Genomic DNA, 13,586 nt, shown 5'->3' with positions numbered 1-13,586 from the left:
CCACGTGAAAATTGTGTTACGTGTTATGACACTTGGAGACATACGTCAGTTGTAAAAAGCTTCATACTATTATACAGTACTCAAACATTTAGCTGCTAATCTGATATAATCTGTATTTCTTTGTCTTCTAAGTCAAAGCACTGTTAGACCCATGTAGCCCCACTCCCTCAGGATTGAATGATGTCACTTTGGAAAAGTGTCCGATATGATCTGATGGATGAACGTTGCATAATGGATTTAGCTGCATTATAAGAGGATGCACTTTAAAACCCAAGTGAGTCACGTAGGCCAACATGCTTTTGTCAGTTGTTTCTTTTTTCCATCCCGCTTCAAAGCGGTGATGTATTGTAATTGTTCTTGTGTTTGTTCATCTGTTCGTATGTCCACCAAATATCTTCGCAACCACTGGAAATAGAAAGATGCAACAAAAAGCACATTACTCGGGCGGCAAAGGGGATGAAAATGAGATGATGACCTTGAGAAAACTAGGTCATGGTCAAGTTTCAATTATTGTACACTCAGGAACCGGATAAGATAAAGGACGAGGGAGAAGGCCAGTGTGTCAGTGTTTGACCACAGATCAAACCTAATGCTTTGATCTATGACAGTAGGTCAGATCACTAGCTTTGATCTTTGCCCTCTGCAAGTAGATCAGGGTAAAATTTTGAATTCAGGGGTGTCACGCAATGTTGCAGTCTGTGACTGTGTTGGTTTTTGTTCAGTATTAAATTGTTGTATGCTGTTGTTTCTTCTTTAAAATCCGGGTTGTTTTTAAATCCTTAGTGACCTACTAACAGTTGGACATGTAATAAATGATCTAAGGCAGTGGTCCCCAACCTTTTTTGCATCACGGACTGGTTTCATCTAAGGCAATATTTCACGGACAGGCCTTCATTTACTCGATAATTGTTAATGACTGCAGGACGGCTGTAGTCTTATAATAAATCACCACAGTGGTCTTATGTCAAATGTAGATCTCAACATTCACATTAGAACAAAAATCCTTTCTAATAAGAAATAATTTTAATTAACAACTCGATTCAAGTGACTGCGATGACGAGGCTTATTTTGAAATACAGCGACTTACAATCAGAGCATCCAACATAGGGGCAATACTGATTATTACTTTATGAAATGGTGAACAAGTCAATCAACTAATAATAACAATGAAAATTAGTGTTCAATTAGAAGTTCACAGCAAATGTCCATAGTGACAGGCAGTTTTACCAACAGTAAAAGGTTTCGTCGCCTTAGCAATACGATTAGCCTCTAAATATGACACTCTGTGCCCTCACATTTGTTGATGTGGTGGCCGTCAATAATTGCTTCTGCCCTCCGTGTTCACATTTTTTTCTTTCAAGAAACTTCAAAGTTTTGTCTTTTAAGGCTTTGGTGCTTTGGTCTCTAGGTACCAAAGCAGCTTTTAAGGCCTCATTGACTCATCTGCAAGCTTGTCGCCATATACTACACAGAGTGGGCTTCAGTGCATGAGATTCACCTTTAGGGATACATCCATATTGTAAGTAGGACTCCTGATGTTGTCTTTAAGTGCAGATTTTGTGTTCTTGGAAGTCGTAGTCTCTTCTGCCTCCTCACCGGGCCTTTTCCCCTTTGCAAAGAATGTGTTTTTTTTAACTTAATTTTGCTTGTGGGCTTAATTTTTTGGGGTAACGCCCTAGTAACCTGTCAAGTGATCGAGACCTGTCAATAGGTACAAATTCATGCATTCATTTGTGCGTCATTCTGCACAGAAGTCACTTTTCAAAATAAAACATCTTTAGACAAATAAGAAAAAAAAAGAAAATTTCAAATGGTCTGTGCGTCCTAGTTGTCCGCGGCCTGGTACCTAATAGCCCGCGGCCCGGCACTGGATTTGGACCCGGTGGTTGGGAACTGCTGATCTAAGGGATCATTTTCATTCCAAATGTCTCTTGCTGTTGTCACAGAAAACACCAAGTTTGCTATTTTTAGCCAAGGACCGCAACCAATGCTATGATTTTGTGGACTGACTGACAGTTTTGCCTGTTTTTATCTCCTTTGACCCCTGAAGGCTTTTCCCTTCAGGGGTCGCCACAGCGAATCAGTTGCCTCCATCTAACCCTGTCTTCTGCATCCTCTTCTCTCACAAAAACTACCTTCATGTCTTCTTTCACTACATCCATATTCATGACAAGATCTTCATCCTTGCTCTGAACATTTTTCGCTTTTAATTTCTAAATGGACTTTTCCTCCCATTTTCAATACTATCTGTACTGCTTAGTTATCTCTTAATGTAAATCTGACTTGGTGCTCCAGAGAAGATTACAGGGTGTTAAAGCCTTTGGTGCTGTTGGAGCTGACATGTCTTTCATAGTACAGTCAGCCTGCCTGTCCCTTTATGGTATCAAGTTATGCTGTTATTGCTGGCACTCATTGCCCCTGGATTACGGGGAGGTGTGGAAGGCAAGTGGGGAGCTAGCCAAACTTGGGCACAGCTGGAGGGTAGCACCTGGCATGACCCTGGTTAGCTTGTTTGGCACAACATCAGAATGACGGAAGCAAGGGGTTCAGGATTCTGTGATCTAATCTTGTTAATGGACTCTTCATTGCTGTCAGCACTAGGCTCAACAACACCTGTGTAAGAGTATTTGTGTGCTTGAGACAGTCTGGTGATATTTTTGTTCTGGTAAGATGAGAGTAGTAGTGCAATCTCAAATGGAGAAGATACACTTACCACACTCTCACCATCTCATTGTTTCAGTCTTTCAGGAGGTCATGTTAACCTGTCCTCATTGCAGCGGCATTGCTTTGGTTTTCTTGTCTTATGTTTCCTTTCTGTCTACAGCATGACACATTTCCAAGCCTATCTCCAGCTCTCTTTCTCCCGCCATGTTTTGTGATATTTCAGCCCCTAGCCATAACAAAATCTGACTTCATTTTCATACTCTGGGTACTGTGTTCTATTTTGTCCATGTGTGTCATGCTTGTGGCTGCCCTTTCTGTGTTGTTCACTTATTGTTATTTTATTACATGCTCCAGATCGGTGGATTTTTGTTTTGTGGCAATGTGTGCACACAGGACTGACAGGTAAAACACGCAAGACCCTCTCATGCACCCTGCTGCCCCATATCACTGTTGCCTCTCCCCTTCCTGTGCCTTAATACCCCTGTAGACATTATCTGTCTTTGCCAGCTTTTGCAGTTATCTTAACTGTGTAATTTCATGGCCTTTGCATGGCCTCACCTCCCCACAGAGCAGACACAATCAGGAGGGTCTCATCTTACTCATCAGTGGCACATTCACTTTGTTGACCCACTTCATGTCAAGTCTCTGCCGCTGAGCTCAGCTGGGCTGGAAACTGGGCAGTTAAGTATCCCTTCCCTCCCTCCACATGGCTTGCCAGGCCTGAAATGCAATCTTGTCTGCACAACTGATGTTCATAGAGCTTCAGCAGGAAAGCAGCATAATGAAGCATTTCTTCTGCATTGGCATTCTAACAAGAGTTGCCTTTAGAAGATGGAAGTGGTGTGAGGAAAATCACTTGGTGGCAGAACTTACAAATACATGTCACCCTCTGACTTAAGGCGGCAGCCACCTTGTCAGTGTCAACTGAGACTTAAGCTGGTGTAGAACTTGAAGTTGCTGAATGGCAGCTGGTTGTGGCAGTGATTGCTCACTGAGGATGGATAAGTGGATGTCACCCACATACAAATGCTGTGCATTCAAGTGATTGCATGGCTGCATGCTTTAAAACGTCTCTTTCCAAGTGTATGGATGGGCAATTGTGAGGACGTGTTTTTGTTAAACATCCACTGTAACGTGATTGCTAATCATTGGTCAAGGGTGTTTATCAAGAAAATCAGCTGCCTATAACAACAGTGAAGACTTTCAAATACTTATGGCCACAACTGCCTATCCCTGCAGCTTAGCTTGTCAAGCCATGAAAGCCAGTTTTCCACAACTCTGTTGTAAATGCACCATTTGTCCTAAATTTCATTTCGCTCAGTTAATCGTATTAGTTGTAGTAACTGTGTGTTAACAAGAATCTTATTTAAAAATTAGTCATGTAGTTGATGTCTCATGATGGAACGTAATTGATCCTTCAGTAATGTTTCTATTTTGGATGATGTGCAGTGATATGTAATATTTTTTATGGAAGCGTTCAAGCCTGTATATCTGCCTTTCCTCCTGCTCTGCTCTTTAGAATCTTCACTTCTCTATTTTTTACATCCTGCTTCAAAGTGGTGATATATTTTAATTGTCAGTGTTTGTGTGTTCGTTTGTCCGTCTGCCCGTCTGTCCGTTCGTGTGTCCACCAAATATCTTCGCAACCGTTGGAGATAGAAAGATGAAACAAAAAGGATGTTACTCGGGTGGCAAAGGGGATGAAAATGAGGTGATGGCCTTGACCTTGAGGAGAAAAGGTCAAGGTCTAATTTAAACTTTTGTACACTTAGGAACCGGATAAGATAAAAAGACGAGGGGGAAGGCCAGTGTGAGTAAGACCATAGATCAAAGCTAGTGCTTTGATCAATGACAGTAGATCGGAGCACTAGCTTTGATCTTTGACCCATGCAAGTAGGTCAGGGTAACATTTTGAATTTAGGGGTGTCGCGGATGTTGCCATCTTTGACTGCATTGGTCCTAGTTGTTGCTTGTCTTTCAAAGTGGATCTTTACACAATCTGTGGTATTTCTCTGTTTCTCCTGCAGTACTTTGTGAAATACAGAATTCTAGATCCATATTTTCAGCTGATTCTTTTCTCTCTGTCTTTTTTATCTTTTTCTGCCTGGTATTCTGTTGTAGGACACAAGCAGAGATGGCCCACACTTGTCGTGGAACAATAAACCTGGCCACTGCACACATCGACACAGAAGATGCCTGCAACATCGTCCTGAGCAGTGGTGGTCGCACTTACCACCTGAAGGCTAGCACAGAGGTGGAGCGACAAAGATGGGTTACGGCACTGGAGTTGGCCAAAGCTAAAGCTATCCGCATGATGAACGATCAATCTGGTAGGAGCAGCTGAAGTATCAGCTTCTTATATGGGAACTTCAAGTGGCAGTACATCAATCATATAGTCTAAGTGAAAGCTAGAAGAGTTTAATACATTCATCATGTGCTGATGCAAGACACTAAAGTTCACAATGTTACCTTGATAAATGAAGAATGGGCTGATTCAGTCCTGGGCTATCCCACAAGAGTGACACTACTATGTTAGCTCAGTATTTAACGTCACTGTAAGGTCAATGGTGTGTTCACCATAGTCCAGATATTTTGTTGTGTTTGACTTTAAAATGTCCGTTGTCCTTTTATATTCGGAAACTCATACCAATCCAATTTGATAGAACATAGAATCCAGTGTTAGCCAGGAGAGGGCAGCACTGTGTACTCTCTCAAGTTGGGATAACAAAGAGGAGTACTATATGTTAACGGTTGACAGGAAACCAGGCTTCTAATCAGGTTTCTCCTAACAACAAAATGCTGTTTTTAAGCGATTCAACCTTGAATTTTGTTTTTGTTTTTAACACGTGTTTATGGTCAAAAGCTGTGGGAAAAGGAAGGGAGGACTATTTTTCCTCACATTTCTTTCTGGCTTCATCCCAGACCATTTCTGCCCCAGTCTTTTACAGACAAGGCCTACAGAGACCGGCTATATTTTTCCTCTGGCCAATATTTGAAAGTCAAATGACCAAATCTAGCTGGTGAATAGAGAAGTGCTTCCAGGGAGCAGCACGCAAATGTTGATACATTTGTGTTTAGAAAAGGTTGGGTTAATGAAAACCTTATGAATCAAACATGTATGTAAAAGAAGAATCAACTTCATTTATCACCTCCAGTGTGTATTACGGGCCTGCACACACACATACAGGCCTATAACACATACAGGCCCCTCACAATGCTAGTTCACACTCCAATTGGTTTTGGTCAAAATGGCCCTTGAACTGGCCACCCTTTGGTACTCAGCCCCAAGCTTTGCAGACTGAGCTACTGCTGCCCCACGTGCATGATATGATGTATGTGTACATCATTGCTTCTATTTGTGTGCAAACAGAACCAATATTTTCTGATGACCTTTTCTTACTCATTACAATTCCATAGCTTTCTTTCTTTAGCTATTACATGTGGTGAATAAAATTTCACAAGGAACACAGTACATGAAATGTACAGAAACAGTGTTTCCTCTGGGGTCTGTTCCAAATCCAGTGACTTGGTTCAACACTGATGAAATGAACCAATTAGCAAGAAATGCCTGCTAACATAAAAGCAGACTGTATCCATTTGAAAACAAGCCTTTAGGGCACAGCTTTGATATCAGACAACCTGTTCTTTGACCAGATATATTATTATAACAACTATGAGATGATGCAGCGAAAGTAGAGCAATTGTCAAAGGCTGTTGGCCAGCTAGCCTCTGACTCTTACATCTTTCCCAGTACACTGTTCTTGCATGTGAAATCACACACTTCTGTTATAACTGTTATAACTTAAAATAGGTAAAGCATTTCTTATGGTAAGGAATATTTACATTTTTTGACAGAATAGTGAAAAACTGTGACACTTTACATACAATCTATCCTTGATGTTGTCCATTTTCCTTTAAAGCCTCTTCAGCCTTTTTGGTATAGACTTTACACATGTAGGTGGAACACAGTCAGAAAAGAATGAAATACTTTATTATTCCCTGATTCGTTAAATGTGAGGAAACCTACAGCATCAGATGACCTGTACAGCGCAGATGTTTTACTTCAGGAATCTCTTATATGGAAACTGAATGGTTAGTCTGCTAATGGGTGAAAGTATAGACTGCCTTATAGTTTGTTTGTTTTTTTCAAGTAGTATCTTGTTTGTTCTTAGTTCAGCCTTTACTCTGGGACAGCAAAAGTTTAGTGGAAGTCTGTGACCTGGTGTTAATCTAATATTTCCTTTTTCAGCTAGTTTATCTGTGATAACAGGATTTAAGAGCGTAGGAAAAATGGTGTTCCCTTTTAGTGTGTCAAGCAAAAAAAAAAAAAATGTATTTATGAATTTGGTACAGGGTAATCCTGTCAGCAAGAAGTCTTTCTTATAGTTCTGAAGGCATTTCAGCTCTCATACAAGAAATGTGACCAGTTCAGGCTGACTGATTTCAGGTCTCTTTCAGGAGAGTTTCAGGTCTTTAATCTTTGTCAGAGTTGTTAGCATTGTGTGTGCCTATCCAGCAGTACTGTGGGTTATTAGGGTACAGTATGATCATTCACCTCACCGATTCTCATGTGCCCATGTACCTAAGTCCCTAGGGCCACACGACTTTCATGCTGCTGATCAAAGTGAGAGTGACCAAAGTGTTTTTGATTTGTTCATATGTACCGGGTGTATACACCATTGGTTTATTAGTTTTAGTGAAGGAATGTTTTGTCAGTGACATATCTAATGTTTAATAGCATGCTTGTAGATATTGGGTCATGGTAAAGAACTGAAGAACAGTCAAGGAAGAAGATGACATTTGAAGAAAAATCTACAATCGTTTCAGTTTCAACCACATGAAACAGCCTGGCGAGGGATGTCAGGACCACATTGTCTTTGGCTGATAGGAGCTCAATGAACTACTGAGTCCTGCCCTGAAGAGCTGACTCCTCTTTGCTGTGCCATGTGCTTGTGGAGCCTCCCCTAAGTAAAGATCTGTACACTCTTGCTGTAGACGGCTGCATTTACAGCACTTTTAAATTCATTGCATCTCTAGCCTTCACCACCACCTGTCAACCACACACAAAGCACCCATGATCTCCACACCCAGTTTATTTCATCATTCACAACTTGAGTCATGTGTTCCCAACCAAATACATGATGGTCTGCTTAACTTATGACATCAGAAACCCTCACAAGTCACAATAGTGCTTGGTGGGTCAGCAATACCCACGACTGTAATGACGTCAAAGCGTCAATGAGGATGGTAAACACCATTAAATCTGGTTAGGTGGAGTCAAGGAAGCTTTGAATCTTTTTCTAAACTAATACAACATTGAAAATCTACACAGAATTTCTGTGATATAATTTAATTTCTCTATAGTTTTGCTGCCGGCCTCCTTCAGATCATCTTTGTGGGAAACATGAACCATAGGCAGGAAGCCTGTATTCTTTAATAACCGCTCTGTTTAGACAAATTGTTTTTATTGATCTCCTCCTCCTTAATACGTATAAAGACCAACATTAGAAAGTGATACCTGTGACATTAGTTCTTGTCAATTAGCATCTCTGATTTCTCATTTTGTAAAGTTTTAAACCTAAATATAACAATGCTCCATTCCTGTCCTCTTTGAACTCCAACCTCCTGTCTTTCTGTCAGTGAGCCGTGATATTCTTTTCTGAGTACAGTATATCTGAACTGAATACAAAATAAATTATTTTGAATTTCCTTTTGGTAAATGGAGCTTTTTCCATTCATAAGTCAGCCTTTTGAATTGCCTGTATTTCCGTGAGTGCCTCTTGTACCTTTAGATTGGATTTGTGTGGCAATTTCCTCTGGGATTAATAAAGTATCTATCAAACTATCTATCTATCTATGATACGAAGGCGACTGCTTGTAGTCTGAGGACAAATGTTCAGCAGGGGGCAGTGTTTCCCCTCACTTCAGCATGACCTCCTTCATTGGTTAGCCTGCTTTGTTTTTTTGCTTTCTGCTAAAGTGGGATCACAGCTCCTCGTATCACTTGTTCCAGTTATTTGAATTTAACAGAAATGGTATTCACTGCTGCTGTTGTATTTTTAGTCAACACTGGAAAAAATGTTTTGGATGTTGGCGAACAAAACTTGAGGGATTTGTGAATCCTGGAACTCATCGTCCAGTCTCTGTCTTTTGGGTCTAGGTGCATTGAGACTGGTTAAAGCTGCACTTGACAGAAGTGTTACAGCAGAAGATCTCCTCCTATACCTGCAAGATGATGAGTTCTCCAACGGTAGGTCAGTGAGCTGCGTCAGCATTTGATGGTCAGTAGGTCAGTCAGACAACCCCTTGTGTAAAATGTCTCCTTACTGACTGGTTTCTCTGGATTGTGTTTGAAGTGATGGACATGATAGCTTAAAAAAATTCCCTATTTTCTGTCTCGTTTGTTTTTCATTTCATGACCCAGCCCCATTCTCCCACTCCAGTAAAAGGTAATGCTCTGTCCATGGTTCTGAAATTAGAGCCACCTTCCCCAACGGTCTCCTTTGATGTTTTCTCCACCCCTCCCTCTCGTTCTTCATCTCTTAGTCCCGACTTTCTCCCTGGTTTTTCTTTTCCCTCCATTTGCTCCGGCATTCACTCTTCCGCTCTCTTCCCTCTCACTTGCTGTCTGGTTTTCCCACCCCCTCCCTCTTCCTTTCTCCTTCTCCTCCTTTATTTCATTAAATCATTTACTCTTGCTTTTTATCGAGCGGGGTTTTCTTCCTGGATGGAATGTCCCTTTGTTTTTCCACTCGTTTTGTTTGCTTGGAAATATAGCCATTGTCTTGAAAAGAGTCGACAAGGCAGGTTTTCTGTGGTAAGTATGCAGCTTTCCCTCCATTCACATGGTTCTCAGGAATGTGTTTGTCTTTTACACAAATACGAATCTATTTACCACAAATACATGCAGCTTGGTAGAGATGTTGTGCCTTCTGTTACATTGGTGAATACCAATTGATTTGTTGGGAAACATATCTGTGGTTTACCTTATTAGATAGAGGATGTGTGTACCAAATGATTAAAGCTCATTCAGGAGGCAAAGTCCACTTTTAAACTGAAACCAAAATCCTTAAAGACATTGACTGAAGACATTTCTCCAGTAACAGATGATTAAACGTTTTGAAAATATTTACTTTTTTATTTTGCTTTTGGCATGGCTGGAGACTTTTGCAGGACAGAATATACAGTATATGCTGTGTCAGGATGCATATTCAGTATATATTCACACTATTGTTAAGATTACATTAAATTCAGGGTGAAAACCTTTCAGAAACAGCAAAGAATATATCTTTAAGGTCACAAATAAAAAGACGTTTTTGTGTGAGATATAAAATAAAGTCACTCTGTAGAATTGCTTCTAAAGGAAACCTTCACACCAACTATTGTTTGTTTGATTACTGTATTTCATAACCTCCACTGCCTTATGAGCTCATGAAAGAATGTTATGAAATGAAATGACAGATGGCCATGCTTATCATCCTCATCCATTAGTTCTGCAGTGGCTGTATATCAAATCAGTTGTCCTTGTTTGTCTTGAATGTGAAAAAGTGTGCGCCAGTTTTATCTCTTGTTTTCATGTCATATTTGATATATTTCCTCCTTTTCCAGCATGTCCTTTAAATCTAGCTAACTGTCCCCAGGAGATCAAACCTTTGCTGTCGCTTAATGGATTCGACCTTTCTGAACTCACAGTCCCTCCTTAAACTGCTCGTCCCACCCGCTGGCGTTTTGCTGTGTTGGCACATTGATCTTGGACTTACATGTTACCTGCTTCCTCTCTCTCTGTTTTGGCTTTGTCTTTGAATCCCTGTTGTGTCTACGTTCTTATTATTCCCAGGGTCAAAACACCTGAAATAAGACCGTTGGAGACTACAACATCCCATGACTTACCCTGACCCACTTTCAGGTAGGTCAGGGTAAGTTGGAGAAGGCCATTGTGAGTAAGACCATACATCAAAGCTAGTGCATAGGTAGATCAAAGAACTAGCTTTGATCTGTGGTCTGTCTTACACTGGCATTCTCCCACGTTCTTATCAGGTTCCTCAGAGTACAAAAGTTGAAATTTGACCTTGACCTAGCTTTCTCAAGTTCAAGGTCATCATCTCATTTTCATCCCCTTTGCTGCTCGAGCAATCTGTTTAGTTTCATCTTTCTATGTGCAACGGTTGCAAAGATATTTGGTGGACATACTAATGAACGAACGAACGAACGAACGAACACAAATACTAACTATTACAATACGTCACCGCTTTGAAGCGTGATGTAACCAAGGCACTGCTTGGTATTTTCCCTTCCTACACATTCCCTTTCTTACCCTTTATTCTTGTTTCCACCATGATTTTATTTTAAATGCACACAGGGCATGGCCAATGTTGGAGGCACAGAATGGGAATGGAACTTGTTCTCTTATCTGAGAAGAGGAAGTACCTGCACTCAGTCATGTGCTGTGGTCAAACCACAAACCAGCATGTGTTGTCGTTGCTGTTAGAGAACGCTCTTCTTGCTTTTATCTCGCAGAAGTGGTCTGTGAAGATATGATGGGATTATTTGACCATAGCCCCCGCGCTTTATGTAAACGCAAACAAGCAATTTACTGTCAATTCTTCAAGTTCAAAAATGCTTAGGTTATATTTTTATGTGATTGTTTCTGAATTGTCATCTAGTTTTTGTAATTTGTCCTTCATTTTATAAGTTGCATGGCGTTTTATGACTTTGGAGAACTCATCTTTAATGTGGACTGTTGAAGAGTTTTAGGTTAGGAGAAAACAAAATTGTGTGTGCAAGAATCCAAGGATACAATAAGCGTCACATCACAGGAATTATGATTTAATACACTGCAATCCTGTTTTTGTATAATAGACCTTTATTCTTTGCATTTACTCTAGAGATGTGTACTCACTTCTTTGCTCAGCTGCTGTTGTTACAATGGTGTGGAATAGTATTGAGGTTGGAGTTTAACCACAACCACAAATATCTACATAGTATATTAAAAATTAACGCGTTTTACCAGAACTGATACAGAACAAATATAAAACTGAACAGCCTCAGTATTCTTTCACATTAGCGGGTGCAGTGATCATCATGCTTGTGTTAGTTTTATTTTCCCTTTAGTTGAATTGAATCCTAGTTTTCATCAACTCTATATACACAGTATATAGTGACAGAACAGTGCTGTTAAAGCACTGTTTTGTCACACCATCGTGTCCGCTGGTATTCTTGTTCCATCCATGCTGTGCTGGAATTTGTCTACTCTGTGTGGCTCAGATGTGTCCACTGACCTGCCGTGTGCTGCATGAAACCTGAATTCATTATTAAGGTAACATTGCATCCTAGTCGACCATTTCCTTTTTTGTTGCTTACTCTGTAGCTTTTCTGCATTATCAGCAATGAGGAGAAGTTGATAAAGGCAGGTAATTGAAATATAAATTACTAAATCTTTGTGCAAGGCAGTCACCTGGGAAGGTTATGGATCAGTTATCATGTTTTGCATTTTCCTTCATCCTTGTGGTGTATTTCTGCTTCTTCCACCATTGATTTTGTGCCTTCTTGCAAACTGCTGCAGGTTGCCTCATTGGGCCATAATGCAATTTTGTTGTGGCTCCTGTCCGATGAAAACAATATTTTGATAATTTGATGTCGAATTCCTTCATCCAAGCTGTTGAACATTTGAATGTAACACCAGAGACTGAGCAAATATCAGATTAACCAATGGCATTTTTTTTTATCATTATGGCAGCATTAGAGCCCAAAGTTTAAAGTTTATATCAAATATGTCATGATTTAAGTCAAGTTAATGAATCTGAACAAACTGTAAAATCTGGGAACATTTCACAATCCCTGAAGATGTTTTTTGGACATATTGGACAACTAAAGCCGCTTCTGAACTTTTGTTTAATGACAATCATAAAGTGAGATGGTGATAGCAAGTGGAGTCGGATCTTATTATGTAGTATTAGGATGGATTAGGGTCAAACTGATGGGTGCCTGGAGTTATCGTAGCAGATAAAGGATTATTTTATTTATTAGACCATTTGGAACAGTTGTGGTCAAGATCCACACCTACAACGCTGTAGAGAATCAGAATCAGAGCTGTGGAAAACAGTTAGGTAGTTTCACATGCGCAATAACTGAGATGTTTCTGCACCAGCTTATTAGTTTGAATGTTTTGAAATGTGAATGTAACCCCATGCAGGAAAAGTGGAGATATAAATTGGAGTCTCAGCAGGAGGTCAGGCCTCACAGTGCGATAATGAGCCACACCAACACTGCAATAATTCATCCATAGGAGGTTTTGACAGCTGAAAACATTTCACAGCATTTTGAAGTCAATGTCCTGTCCCTGAGCTGATTAAAACGTGCATGGAAGATATCCCCACAATTATCACTCAGCTATAACTATTCTTTAATTAGCTAATGGTCAAAATGCTGCTTATTTATGCAGCTGTGGTTGGCAGCCATTAAAGCACTTGGTAGTGGTTATTGCTCATTGTGATAGTTCAGCATTTCTTCAGTGTAAAACTCACATAGTGTTAAAAATGAAGGCTGTTCAGTGACATAAACGGCTAATATAACCCTTGTTAGCCATCTTTACACTCGCCCATCTGTACCTAACAGTTTGGTCTTCTGGTATCTCCTCACAAACCTAAGTGAGATTTCACACATGCTTTGTAGGTTCTATCTCAGCCGAATTTAGGACATGTAAACTCACCCGGAACCTACGTTTAACCTGCATGTAACAATGCACCACCTTATCATGATGATATAATATGAAAATAATGACTGAACAACTAATTGTCATATTTATTTTTGCACAACTTGACAAACCTCCATATACTGTGTTTATATCTGATAAGTTATATGTACAATTATTTTATTATAGTTTGCTATGATATGAATCTCATTCATTCATACATTTTTTGTAC

At 40.1% G+C, this 13,586-nt stretch overlaps 1 protein-coding gene across 3 annotated transcripts in view; it reads left to right on the top strand.

The window, feature by feature from the left end:
• The window catches only part of osbp2b (oxysterol binding protein 2b), a 38,192-nt gene that overhangs the window by 2,477 nt on the left and 22,129 nt on the right, over nt 1–13,586 (top strand). For 2 of the 3 annotated variants that reach the window (XM_068310432.1, XM_068310430.1), the window contains exons 2-3: nt 4,786–4,994; nt 8,825–8,914. In XM_068310432.1, coding sequence (XP_068166533.1) covers nt 4,786–4,994; nt 8,825–8,914 — 299 coding nt within the window. The remainder of the gene's footprint in view (nt 1–4,785; nt 4,995–8,824; nt 8,915–13,586) is intronic. The other variant, XM_068310431.1, reaches the window with a different exon arrangement.

The sequence above is a fragment of the Antennarius striatus genome, chromosome 3 (genome assembly GCF_040054535.1).
Source record: "Antennarius striatus isolate MH-2024 chromosome 3, ASM4005453v1, whole genome shotgun sequence".
Taxonomy (NCBI): domain Eukaryota; kingdom Metazoa; phylum Chordata; class Actinopteri; order Lophiiformes; family Antennariidae; genus Antennarius; species Antennarius striatus.
The sequence above is the reverse complement of the archived record's forward strand: the minus strand, read 5'-3'. Positions and strand labels throughout refer to the sequence as shown.